Source organism: Caretta caretta, chromosome 3 (assembly GCF_965140235.1).
Source record: "Caretta caretta isolate rCarCar2 chromosome 3, rCarCar1.hap1, whole genome shotgun sequence".
In the NCBI taxonomy this organism is placed as follows: Eukaryota; Metazoa; Chordata; order Testudines; family Cheloniidae; genus Caretta; species Caretta caretta.
The window spans coordinates 100,215,787-100,230,275 of record NC_134208.1 but is presented as its reverse complement, the minus strand read 5'-3'; the positions used below and the strand labels follow the sequence as shown (position 1 = coordinate 100,230,275).

Genomic DNA, 14,489 nt, shown 5'->3' with positions numbered 1-14,489 from the left:
TTGGAAGGTATGTAGTGAATGAGGCAGAGAAAGGATGGTCTTATAGTTAAGGCAGTTGAATGCTACCCTGGAAAATTGGATTCTATCCCTGCCTCTACCTCAGAGCTCCTATGTGATATTAGTGAAGGCCATTAAACCAAACTTTTCACAGGTTGACCTCCTAATTGTGTGTGCCTCTTTTTCTGGGCGTGTGACTTGAGCCTATAACCTAAACTTAATTTCCCCAATACTAATTTCTCCCTACTGTTACTCACACCTTTCTGTTAACTGTCTGTAATGGGCCATTCTCTTACCACTTCAGAAGTTATTTTGCCTCCCTTGGTATCCTGCTGTTAATTGATTTAACTCATTAGACTCACCTCACACTTGGTAAAGCATCCCCCCATCCTTTCATGTATTTGTACCTGCTCCTGTATTTTCACTCCATGCATCCGATGAAGTGGGTTCTAGCCCGTGAAAGCTTATGCCCAAATAAATTTGTTAGTCTCTAAGGTGCCACAAGTACTCCTCTTGTTTTTGCTGATACAGACTAACAGGGCTACCACTCTGAAACCTGACACCTGCAACTGACATCAGTGGGAGCTGTGATTTGTATGCATTACATGCTACATAATGCTAAGTATTCTGAAAATCGGGTCCTAGGCATCTCAGATTGGGCACCCAGAACTAGTGGATACTTTTGTCTTAAATTTCTCTGTGCTTCAGTTCTCCAGAGGATAATAAAATGGGTATAATAATTCTCCCTCATCTCACAGGTGTGTTTTGAAAATAAATTAATTAATGTTTGTGAAGCACTCATACTATAGTGATGAGCATCAAAGCCCAGGAGAAAACGAATACTGTCTTCATTGTAGGATTTAAATAGTATTCATTAAATAAAGCCTGGAGCCTCACTTTGAGCAATGTGGGGAAAATAAAATATTGAATAGTTGCTGAATAAGTGACCACCATCCATTCTGTGCACTCAATGAGGCAGAGTCCTGTGGAAAAAATAGTATGTGATGATATAATTAATGATTGTTTCATAAATGTGTACGCACAAGGGGGCTGAATAGAGGTTCCACAGGCAATCTTAATTTTGGAATTTCCTACTTTATGAATGCTTGACTTTGCAACCTTAATAATGTTCTTTTAACATAGTTTTGTGTGTGTAATAAATATGTATGTTGCACAAAATTTTTTAGGAATCCTTTGTTTGACTTTGTTTCATGCTTTAGAAACCAGAATTTGTGCTATCCGTGATTTTGGAGCACTGTAATACATTTTTTTACTTTTAATATTGTTCATGGTTTTGCTGCAAGCCACCTTTTGATATAGAGAATCAGATTATTTGTGGAAAAAGCAGAAATGCATAGATCTGTTATATAATATATACAGATGCACAAAAAGGATTCATTTTTTTTCACTGTTCACTTGCTGACACTAGACCAGATTACAGAGCCCTTAATTGCATGTGGGCTCCACAACCTGGCTTGCTTTTCGCAGCATTCCATGACAAAGCATCTGCCACGCTGTAAGCAATATGTCCTTCATCCTTTCTTCTGCCCCCATTCCTTCTTACATGAATGCCTTTCTTAATGTTCACTGGTGCTTTCTTGGCCTACCACTCCTTAAGTTCTCTTCCTTCCTGTTTGCTGTCTTTTGGTTGTCAGGTGAGAGAAAATGATTTCTAACAGCAGGGATTTTGTACAAAGTCAGCGTGGCTCCTGCTTATCAAATGAAAACTGCATTAGTTGGACAGAGTACTGTAGGCACCTAAATGAATAGTGACTGTATAAAAATAAAAGGAGTACTTGTGGCACCTTAGAGACTAACCAATTTATTTGAGCATGAGCTTTCGTGAGCTACAGCTCACTTCATCAGATGCATACCGTGGAAACTGCAGCAGACTTTATATACACACAGAGAATATGAAACAATACCTCCTCCCACCCCACTGTCCTGCTGGTAATAGCTTATCTAAAGTGATCAACAGGTGGGCCATTTCCAGCACAAATCCAGGTTTTCTCACCCTCCACCCCCCCACACAAATTCACTCTCCTGCTGGTGCTAGCCCATCCAAAGTGACAACTCTTTACATAATCAAGTCGGGCTATTTCCTGCATAAATCCAGGTTAAGAGTTGTCACTTTGGATGGGCTAGCACCAGCAGGAGAGTGAATTTGTGTGGGGGGGTGGAGGGTGAGAAAACCTGGATTTGTGCTGGAAATGGCCCACCTGTTGATCACTTTAGATAAGCTATTACCAGCAGGACAGTGGGGTGGGAGGAGGTATTGTTTCATATTCTCTGTGTGTATATAAAGTCTGCTGCAGTTTCCACGGTATGCATCTGATGAAGTGAGCTGTAGCTCACGAAAGCTCATGCTCAAATAAATTGGTTAGTCTCTAAGGTGCCACAAGTACTCCTTTTATTTTTGCGAATACAGACTAACACGGCTGTTCCTCTGAAACCTGTATAAAAATACTAAGGGTAGAGGTGATGAACTTGAACAGAAATACTGTATCTGAAACACATCTTGTGAAGTCTGGATCAGTCTCTGGAGCTGGGCTTAATGCCTTGGGCCTGTCTCTGGAGCTGGGCTTAATGCCTTGGGCCTATCGCTAATTGTAAGGGCAGAGGGTACCTGCATGTGCACTAGCACCAGAGGAGCCGTTCGCATGGTGTCTCCATGGCGACATATGGCTGCACATTTCATACATCAGTTATCTGTAGACTGATTGCTCCCAAGTTCAGTTGGGAGCCTGAAGCCGGATTGAGAAGATGTCTGGTTGCTCTGACTTAAGTGAGTGGTTTGGAAAAAATGACTAGGGAAAATGAAGAGGCCCACTGGAAAGGAAATCTGCGCTCAGACATGGCTGTTTTTGAGGTCACTTGGCAGCAGTAGGTCACCATGCACCAGTTCTATTAGTATGTCCAGTACTGTAGAGGGAACAGTGATTTTGCAAGCCACTTCAGAAAGTGCTCTTCAGACATTTAATTGATGCTGCAGAGGTGGCATGCAAAAAGAAGTCTTCAAGATCTATATTATAAATGGCTGGAACACTTCTATGTTGCACCTGGCGATGGGGCCAAACTTCCCTAATATTCAGGTTCAAGGAAATCTCAAGAACACTTTCTCCAACAATGCTGGAAATGATATATTTACAGATGTTTCAGTTTCAGTGTCTCAGTGGTCTCAATGAGAGCTGCTTATTTACTGTTCTTAGCAGAAGGTCCAGTCTGATGTAGGCTAGAACAGAATCTGTTATTTTTTTGACAGAGCGAAGCAAGGTCCTACCTACGCTCAACTTGATGTCATTTTTCTTTAGGTAATCTGATAACTTTTAACTACTGCATCCGATCAATTCCAAAATTATGGGAAATGTTCTAGGCTGCAATGGGGCAAAGCCTACTGATTTCAATGAAAATTGACCTCTGGAAGCCCTTGCATCTGCTTAGCAGAGCTATCTACTTCAGTTAGGTCTGTAATTATCCAAAGATCAAAGAACTGGTTGATGGCAGCCATTAACACCTTCCCATGCTGAAGGACTTCTCCTCCCCCAGGTAGAAAGAAAAGAAACAATGTGGGGAGCACAGATTGCACATGTCATGGGTGCAGAATGGGTGGAGAATGGGGGACACACCAAGCCCCTGGCACAGCAGGGGTTTCAGGGAGTCCCTGAAAATACAAGGAGTGCCTGATACGTGCAATGAGCTCAGCCTACAGAAGCCGTGAAGCGGACAGCCCTCTAGGGCCTTGTCTACACTGCCTCTTTACAGCGCTGAAACTTTCTCGCTCAGGGGTGGGGAAAAAACACCCACACTGAGCACTGCAAGTTTCAGCGCTGTAAAATGGCGGTGTAGACAGTGCACCAGCTCTGGTAGCTACTCCTCTCGTGGGGGTGATTTTTTATTTTTTTTTAGAGTGCTGGGAGAGCTCTCTCCCTGTGCGGGTGCCGTCACTACGCAGCCAGGGGAAAGCGCTGCTGCGGCAGTGCTTGAACGTTGGTAGTGAAGACATACCCCTAGTTTAATAGAACCTGCCTTACAACACTCTGCAAGCCTCTCTTGTTTTATCACGTGTTGTAATGGTGAACTGTTTTCTGTATATTAGAAGACATCAGACACTAAATATAGCAGAAAAAATAATCAAGAAGCTGCTGTATCTATGAAACTTCAAAAATGTAGTGATTTGCTTCTGTGTAATTATGTGTAGTGATTAGAACATCTCTTAGCAATATTACTCTAGTTTTCTTTTAAGTTGGCTGGATCTAATGATTAATTTAATTCATCATCCACTTCAGACACATCAGCGTCACTTATGGACTATTCAACTTGTTAACGTTTTTACATTTTCTGTTTTTGCAGCAGGTGTTTTGGAATCTTAGAATATATCTCTGTGTACAAGCTTTGCAAAGTGTACAGCTCACCAATGAAATTCCTTCTCTTCCAGCACGATGGGCATCCAGGTGTTCAGTCCTTTTAGTCCTACGGAGCAGACAGGTTATATCTCTCCAACTGAAAAGTATGATGGTGGATTAATTGACCGAAGAGTGCTAAAGCAGAAGTGAGTTTATAGTGCACTTGCTAATTCTACTTATGTTTTGAAAACAGCATTACATTTCTGTTTTGCTGATGAGACTATGAAGTTATTCCACATTGCTAGGAAGTCCTATATACTCCATCAGAAAAGGGAACTAATCTGTTCCTAAATCTTGAAGTACAAATTAGGGATGTAAATAGAGTTTTAAAAAAGTAACCATTTAAATTATTAAAATTGTATCAGTTAAACATTTAACCATTAACAAGTTCAAACATAGGCGAGGGAACTAAGGGTGTGGGGGGTGCTGCAGCACCCCCACGTTTTACATAGGTCCTAGCTGCCGGCCCTGCACTCGGGGTCCTAGCTGTGGCTGCCGGCCCTGCTCCCAGACGTGGAGAGGGGTAAGGAGGCCGAGGCTGGGGCCACAGCTAGGGGCGGGTGTGGGGCTGGGAACGGAGCTCCAGGCATGGGGCTGGTAGCCGGGACCCCAGGTGCAGAGTGGCAGTGGAGCCCCGCGTAAAACGGGGGGTGCTGTAACACGCCCTGCATCCCTAGTTCCTGCACCTATGACGTCAGTTCCATAGCGATGGTCTGAACTTCTAACAATGCCGAACCTAGTTCCATATACACTATGAAATGGTATTGCTGTGGCATTTTTGATGTGCACATTAGGCATTTAAATTTTAACTGAATACATTAGCCATAAGTCTGATGCTTATCAGTTAACCGGTTAACATTTTACATCCCTAGTACAAATCTATCTTCATATATACAGGTGTAATTCTCAGATAAACAAGCAGGAATTGGAACACACTTACCTAAGGGCAGACCTGAGTCCTGGTTCAAAAGTGAAGTGGTCTGGTTAGAATTTTTTTTTGACGTTTCTTATTTGTCAGTTTCTTATGAAGAGCCAAAGGGAGGAACTGATCGGCAAGGCCCACTGGTGGGCAGAAGGTGCTGGGGGGAGGGAGAGGAGCTGATTGGCGGGCCCACTGGTGGGCAGACAGTGCTGCGGGGAGGGAGAGGAGCTGATCGGCGGGGCCCACTGGTCGGTGCTGAGCACTCACTATTTTTTTCCCTGTGGGTGCTCCGGGGCTGGATGTCGGTTTTCAGTGTAGACCAGCCCTGAATGTGAACCCTGAGCCTTCCAGCCAAATACTCAACCCTTTTATCCACTTCAAGCATAGGAGCCATGCAGACTATCCAACCAGTTTTTCTAGTCCCTTAATGAAAATTCCTAGAACACATGGTACAGCTACACAACAAATGAAGGTGTGATTATAGTGTGGGTAGACATGTCCATGCTAGCTTTAATCTAGCCAGCGCAAGTAACAATAGTAGTGCACACACAGCAATGCAGGCTTCAGCACAGGGTAGCAACTCAAGTATGTACTCAGAGTCCCGGTTGGGTTTGTACTGGGCAGCCAGCCTGAGCTGAAGTCCATGCTGCCGCATCACCACTTCTATTGTTACTTGCACTAGCCAAATTAAAGCTAGCATCAGTATACCTACCCATGTTATAATCACACTTCCATTAGCTGTGTAGGTGTGCTTATACATCCTGTTCTATACCTTGGCAACCGGCAAGCAGCCAGCGTAACCTCCTCAGGCCGATGTACATTAAACTTCACCTCTATTAACAAAAAACAACCAAACTACCTGGGAGGGAAGAGGCGGCATGAGAGTGGGGCCTCGGGGGGAAGTCGAGTGGCCCCCCTGGCAAATCAGAAAGTTGGCACCTCTGGTTAGGGGTGTAAAAATCCACACCCCGGAGAAGTGTAGCTATACTGACCTAGCTCCCAGGGGAGATGGTACTTGGTTGACGGAAGAATTCTTCCACTGACCCAGTTACTGCTGCTCAGGGAGGTTGATTAATTACAGTAATGTGAGGACCTTTTCTGTCACTGTACTGAATGTCTACATGAAATGATACAATGGCATTGCAGGTGTGTCACTTTAGTGTTTTATGTGTAGAAACAGCCTCAGGGAGAGGTTATAGCTGGTGTTGCTGTGGGTTTGACTGCTGAGGTGGTGGTTATTGAATTTTTAAACATAGATTGGGGGTTTAAGAAAAACCTGTTTTGAATACTGATTTTACAATTCAACATAATGTTAGTCTGATAGTTCTGCCAATGTTTATGGGGGTGGTTCTTAGTGGTTTTTCTTTTGTTCATCTTCTTCCAGAACTGGTTCATTTTTCCTGTTTTTATGTATTTGGAGTGTTTAAATTCTGTACATCTTTCTCTTGTATATGTTTTCCCCTTACTTGTGGAAACTGCTTCATTCGCACTAGTGTAGTAGTAATATACTGAAAGAGAGAATAGAGTCTTTGGGGTTGTCTACACAGCAATTTAGGCCAATATAGTTAAATGGCTATTGTTACACTGGTCGAAATATAGCATTTTAAATTCACATTCTACCTTACCCTGATATAACTTCTCTATATAGACAAGCCCCAACAAGCACCTTCAAAGTATGCTTCTTGATCTTACAGAGAGATTGAGGGAGACTCTGTCTAGCTCTGATAGTTTAAACTCAAAAATAACAGTTAACTTGTTGTAACAAAAACATAATTTATTTTATCCCTTTTCTTCCTCTATTGAAGAGTCATCAAAGTGCATTTATGCATCCAACTGATCAGATCAGAGGTCACTATGGTTACATTATTTTTTAGAGATGGGGTAAGAGCAAAAAAGTGTGGAGTGTCCAGGGTCTTAAAGTTTTCTTGTGTAAAAATTTGTTGAAGTGGTAGCAATGCTCTTCTGTGAGAACACCCACTTAGGATACACAAAATGCTCCCATGAACACTTTTCATACCTGCTTTTCTATCTAAGTACTAGCTCCTGCACAGCTCAAGGCAGTATGAGATGGTCTTGTTGCTGAGACAGCAGCTGTCATTTTTTCCTACAGTTACCTGAGACGGCTGTATGAGAGCCCACATTTTTATTGGCATATGTTCTAAATGCAGTTTCTGAAGTCATGCATGCCAAATGATATACAAACCAGATCCACTTCTCATGAAGTTCCAACTGTTTTCCTTCAGGAACGGCATCCTGATAAAAGATTGATTCTCATATGAGAATAAATCTTTATATATAAATAAAAAGGTGTTCCATAGCTTTTTTTGTTGCATAATGGACTTTCTGTCCAAATGCCTTGGAGTGAAATACTCAGCTGGGGGACAGATTTGTGTGCACTAACAGGATACCACATCACATTTCAAATCCTGCCTGACATACTAATTGAGTGGCTGTGAAAGTGTGAGGAATGTTTTAGATCAACAATCTTACCTCTTATGTGGTAAGTGTACAGCTAATAGCTTGTCCTATTGAAGGTAGTTTTGCAAGTGTGCTTTTGGTTGAAGATGTTTGTCTTCTACTGTCAATCCCAGGTCTTGCTCTTTAATTCCCCATTATTTGTATGTAGATAGTGTTAGTCCTTTTAGAATAGTCTGTCTGAAATCCATTTGTATGCATGCTGGAAAAACAAGGGGAAAACTGTTAATCTGAAGCATTGTTCCTGTAAATTTTCTGCTGGACTGTTCGTCAGATCTTTATATGCATTGAGAGCTTATCTGAATAGACTTCTAATTCTTTAACATTGATACCACTGGTCTTCAGAACTATTTCTAATACATGTGGTAATCTAATTATTTTTCTAATTTGGTAGATTTGCAGCCTCACCTTTTGCATGATTGTTTACAGCATTTCCAACTCTTCCTGTTTTTGTTGGGATTTTTTCCCCCTTAAAGCCTCAGCTCATTGGAGTCAGTGGTCTATATGAGAATTTCTAAACCCCCCTCCCCCTTATCTGAAAGCTTCTTGCTCTTGCAATTGCAGGGGGAAGCTTGAAAATGTGAATTCTAGAGGCTCAAAAACTAGAAGACAAATACCATCCCACACCCAAGTTGTTGTTTTAAAAATCATGGAAATTTCAAACCGACAAAAAATACCTCTGTGATTTTGGGGGGGACTGACTCATGATTTTTTGAATGCTTGGAGTGGATAGTATTATGTTAACCAGTCAGATGCTGTCAGCCTGGGGTTTCTTTATGTGGGTGCTTATTGCTCTAACTCCCTTTTTTCTAACAAAAATAAACTGAATCCTCCAAACAATCTAGAGCAGTAGTCCCCAAACTTTTTACCTTGCGCCCCACACTTACCCCTGTTTGCGCCTCCACCTCCCAGGGCCTGGAGCGGGACCACAGCTCTGGGAGGGAGGACGTGGACAGAGGTAAGGAGGCCGAGGCTGGAGCCATAGCTGGGGGAGGGGGCGAGAGCAGAGCCGAGGCCAGCAGCCTGTGCCCTGGGGTGCAGGGCCTGGAGCGGAACTGGGTAGCGCTCCCTCCCCACTTCTCGTGGGAGCTGGCCCAGGCACTAGCAACGCCACCCCCAAACATTCCTCCGTGCTCCACAGATTAGGGACTTCTGGCCTAGAGGAAACATTAACTATGTAATGTAGTAATTCCACAAAGATTACCGTAAATAATGAGACTTACAGAAACCCAAAATATATTTGTAAAAGTACTTCTGTTACGATAAACTAGATTTCTCTCTCTCTCTCATGCACGCACACGTGTTTGCTCTCTCCTGTAAAATGGCCTGATCAGACAGCAGTTCAGCCAATCTTACTCCTGAGGAAAAATTCTTCTCTCCCGAGCCTTCAGCTGCTGCTTCTGCAGCACTCAAGCAAACTCCAAGCACAGAAGCAGCATCTCCTGAGAATGTAACAAACAAAACGCAATCCTGACTGCCTCCAAAGTGAAGTTGGCTGTGTCAAGGACCAGCCATGTTAGAAACTGGCTTTAAAGCATGGGCGTCATCTGATTAGTTTTGCCTATATTTTCACGGCCTGTTTTTTTAGCTGGTGGTTGTAAAATGTGACAATAGTTCTACAAAACTTAACTGAAATTTAATTTTTGTATCTCTGCTATGGTTCCCTCTACCAACAGTAAGTGAGAGGTTTTCTGAGGGCAGATCTACGTTACAGCCCAAGTCGATATAACTTCCATCGCTCGGGGTGTGAAAAAACCCCCTCGAGTGATGCAAGTTTTGTGCTGTCCACACTGGTGCTATGTCAGCGGGAGGTGCTCTCCCGCCGACATAGCTTCTGCTTCTTGCTGAGGTGGAGTAATTATGTCAACAGGAGAGAGCTCTCCTGTCAGCACAGCACGTCTTCACCGGGCATGCTACAGCGAGGCAGCTGCACCGATGTAGTGCTCTAGTGTAGACTTGCCCTGAGTCTCACACTGTGACTGACATCAGCTCTTCCTGTTTCTACATTCAAGAAGAGCTACAATGGGCCAGTGAAGGTAAGTGGAGAAAACATCAGGCAAAATGTAGCAATAAATAAATAAGATGTAGATAAGGCTCATCCAACAGCAAGTGGGCCAGAATCTTTTTCTCCTACCCACCTGAAACACTAACACGCCCTTCCCCCCAACCATCACCACCAAGCTGCAGTCTCCATCCTAACCTTTCTGACTATTATTCCATCCTCATTAGTATGTTGAGAATGTGTTGAGTGCAGTGCTGAAGTTTTCTGATGTCCCACTCTTTGGGAAAGTTGACTCATTTTAAAATAAATGTTAATGGAAATAATGTTGTTTGTATTGTGGCCGTGCCCAGAGGTTCTATCGCTATTGGGAAGGGGGAGAGGGGGCTTTGTTAGATGCTATACAAACGTATAGACACGTCTTGCCCTGAGGAGTTTACAATCAAAGGTCCTGTTCCTGCTATGAGCTCTGTCTGACCATGCTCAACCAGCTCTACTTGGAGGGCCACAGTGGGGCTCTGTGTAGCTGCAGGGAGCTGTGTGTTTGGGGTTCATTGCCTAATCAGAGAAAATTGAGAAAAATTAAGAAATTTAAATTAAGAAAAGGGGTGTAACAAACCCGTGGAGGGAATGAAGCAAGGAAGACCAGAAACAACATTGAGAGGAACCTGTGTTACACAGCCTAGTTATGTTAGCTGGCTTTCAGCCAACAAAATCTTATTTAAATTATGTAAACAAACAAAATACATATTGGAAACTGTTCTTCTTTACTCAGATGCCCGGAGGCTTTAATGGTTATTATTACCAGTGTGTATAATATTTTATCCTGTTTCTTGGCATCTGCTGCACATTGCACAGATGTCTTGATTGAACTATCTGCACTGATGCCAAGGTTTTTTTTTTTTTTTTTTTGAAATGATCAGTTTCACCTAACTCAGGAACATGCCTTTGTGCAAAGTACGCCATATATTTTGCTGTTGGAGGCTTTTCTGCTGTGTTAATTATGTGCTCAACCATACGATCCAGCCTAAAACCATCCTTGGATAACCAAGGTGACAACACAGGAGTGCAAACGCCATAACTTTTCTTTCAGTGAGACAAAATGTTCCCCATGACATTGGGACTGTAATTTTTGTTCAGTTAGTGGAGACAGAACAGCTCAGTCCATAATGACTTGACTTTATGGTATTAGGTTCCCAAGAGATGTACTGTGTATGAACACTCTGAGAATACTATGCAGCCAAAGAGAATTACAGTTATAGCGTTTGCTTCACATAACTTCCAAGGATAGTAGAGAGAACATGAAATAAAATGGGAATTTACAGAAATGGCTTGATTAAAAACTAGTTAATAGGCTTTATTATACCAAGGGGATGCCTTTTTCTGAAGTAAGGTGAGATTTACAAATCGATTCTCAGGCATGTTAACCTGGTCTGTGTCCCAAGATCTTGCAGGTATGAGAGAGACTTTGGGGGGCACTATATTGACCTTGGCGTTAAACTTCTATTTGTAATAGTCTTGTCCTTGTGTGAGGCCTAGACTAAACACACCAGTTGCACTGGTTTAACTAAAAGTGTGATGTTACATGGGCACAACTTTGGGCTGGTCTTCACTATGCGGAGATCATAGATTCATAGATATTAAGGTCAGAAGGGACCATTATGATCATCTAGTCTGACCTCCTGCACAATGCAGGCCACAGAATCTCACCCACCCGCTCCTGCAATAAACCTCTCACCTATGTCTGAGCTATTGAAGTCCTCAAATCATGGTTTAAAGACTTCAAGGAGCAGAGAATTCTACAGCAAGTGACCCGTGCCCCATGCTACAGAGGAAGGCAAAAAACCTTCAGGGCCTCTTCCAATCTGCTCTGGAGGAAAATTCCTTCCCGACCCCAAATATGGCGATCAGCTGAACCCTGAGCATATGGGCAAGATTCACCAGCCAGATACCCAGGAAAGAATTCTCTGTAGTGACTCAGATCCCACCACATCTAACTTCCCATCACAGGCCATTGGGCCTATTTACCATGAATATTTAAAGATCAATTAATTGCCAAAATCATGTTATCCCATCATACCATCTCTTCCATAAATTTATCGAGTTTAATCTTAAAGCCAGATAGGTTTTTCCCCCCCACTGCTTCCCTTGGAAGGCTGTTCCAAAACTTCACTCCTCTAATGGTTAGAAACCTTCATCTAATTTCAAGTCTAAATTCACAACGGCCAGTTTATATCCATTTGTTCTTGTGTCCACATTGGTACTGAGCTTAAATAATTCCTCTCCCTCTCCGGTATTTATCCCTCTGATATATTTATAGAGAGCAATCCATGCAGCAATCAATCTGTGAAGACCCGCTAAATTGACGGCAGTGCGCTCTCCCGTCGACCCTGGTACTCCAGCTCCCTGAGAAGATTAAGGTAGATCGACGGGAGAGCGTCTCCCATCAACGCAGCGCAGTGAAGACACCAGGGTAAGTCGACCTAAGCTACGTAGCTGGAGTAGCATGGCTTAGGTCTGCTTACCCTGTAGTGAAGACCAGCGCTTTGTGTGTGAACACTTCTGTAAGTAGATAAGCTGTTAGTTGCATCTCTCTCCAGCCAACTCTATTTAATTTAGATCTACTTCACCTATTTAACAGTCGCCCAACTGTGAGTTTTTTGTGGCGACTTCATCTAAACATAATCGCGTATTTCCACCTTATTGCTTCAGGACTTTGAAGGATTTTTCAGACATTGTTTAGAGACTGATGGGGCAAGGTATGAATTTTTCACATCCCTTAACGACATAGCTGGGTTGACCTTTTTAGTGTAAACCGGGCCTATGTTAAGGTCAGTTCACCATGAAAAGTTACATTGCCGTACCTATGTCTCTCTCACGGGTGTGAAAAATTTGCACCCCTGAGTGACTTAGTTAAATTGACCAAACCTCTGGTGTAGAAGTCTTCCGTTTACCTCGCTACTTCCTCTTGGGAAGTTGGCTTACCTCCAGTGACGGGAGAAGGGTCACCTGTTGCTATAGTAAGAGTTTACACTGAACTGCTACGGCTTCACATTTGCAGCTGTGCTGCTGTAGCATTCTAAGGTTATGTCTACACTTAAAAACTATTTTAGCTGAAACTGTTTACACATGGCTTATAACTTCTGTTTACAGCCCAGTGTAGTGAGGGCCTTAGGCCTGGTGTACGTGACAAGGTAAGATCAACATAAGCTGCCTTGCGTTGACCTAGTTGTTCATGTGTCCATGCTTAAATTTGTCCGCCACCAATGTAAATGCCCCATGACGGCAAAGCAGTTACATCACCTCGCCGAGTGGTGTTGAGCCATGGTTAACGTTCTGAGGTCAACACAGTGCGAGTGTAGACACTGCGTTACCTATGTTAACCCTAACTGTCCTCCAGCAGCTGTTCCGCAATGCCCAACACTGATTGCTTTGGTCACAATTGTGAACTGCATTGGCCAGGAGTCACTGAGTCTGGAAGCCAATCGGCCAGCCTCCCCACTCCACTCTAAAACCCTGCGATTTTTTTGAAATGCCTTTTCCTGATTGTCCAACTTGGTGAGCACACCTAGCAGCTCTCCCTTGTTGTCTGCAGCTTCCCAGCTGAGCATGAGGGCTACACACTCCGTATGCCCCAGGCTGGAGCAGATAGGAGATACAGGATCTCCTGAGCCTGTGGGGAGAAGAGGCTGTGCAGGCACAGCTATGGACAAGCTGTAGAAATGTGGACATCTATGAGCAGATAGCACGGGGGATGCAGGAGAAGGGGTATGACAGGGACCAGCAGCAGTGCTGTGTGAAAGTGAAGTAACTACAGCAGACATACCGCCCTGGAGAGGCCAACGGTCAGTCTGGTGCTGAGCCGCAGGCCCGCCGGTTTTACGGAGAGCTGCATGCCTTGACAGAGACTATACCACTGCCCTATACACCACTGTGGATACCTCGGAGGAGCCTGAGTCCCAGCAAAGAAGAGGAAGAGGATGGGGGACATGAAACTGGGGGTTCACGCTGTGTCGTGAGCCTGGACCTGTTGGAGATTCCACTGCAGTTCAGTCAGTCTTGGCAGCTGAGCACATGTGAGCTTGATGCAGGGGAAGGAATCTCAGGTAAGTGTATAAATGTATTTCCCATTACAATAATGTACTGATGGCGCTCCCAACTTAGCAGGTCAACTTTGCATTAATTTACTCATACTAGAAGAGGCAGAGGTACAACAAAGAGAGGCAGAGCTGTTACATGCTTTTCATTCCCCTATAGAGTTGAGAGGGGCCCGGGACCAGTGGAACAGTTTGTTTACCCAGGCATGTCCCTTGAATCCTTCTGAGAGATCGCGATGAAACTTTCATGGAGGTATTCTGGAATTCTCTCTTGAAGGTTTCTAGGGATGGCAGCTGTATTTTTTCCTTTATGGTGAGATGCTTTCCTATGCCCATCAGTGATAACATCAGCAGGCACATCGCAGTAAACATGATAGCAGCATATGGGCCGGGCACATTTAAGATGCCAGCAGCAGCTGTGTTCTCTGAGCCTTTGTTATCCTCAGGAACACAATATGAGCTAAAATCACCACCACGTGTGGAAAATGGGGCCAGTATTCAGTGCCGTTGCCCTATAGTCATAATTTCATGCTACTGAGCAATTCCCTCCTCATTTTCCTCACCTCTGGTGGGCCATACTCACCACTGCGGGTGCT

General features: G+C 43.7%; 1 protein-coding gene across 3 annotated transcripts in view; it reads left to right on the top strand.

The window, feature by feature from the left end:
- Positions 1 to 14,489, top strand: part of SAMD3 (sterile alpha motif domain containing 3) — a 104,313-nt gene that overhangs the window by 33,652 nt on the left and 56,172 nt on the right. For all 3 annotated transcript variants that reach the window (XM_048844579.2, XM_048844575.2, XM_048844576.2), the window contains exon 4: positions 4,433 to 4,546. In XM_048844579.2, the coding sequence (XP_048700536.1) occupies positions 4,433 to 4,546 (114 nt within the window). The remainder of the gene's footprint in view (positions 1 to 4,432; positions 4,547 to 14,489) is intronic.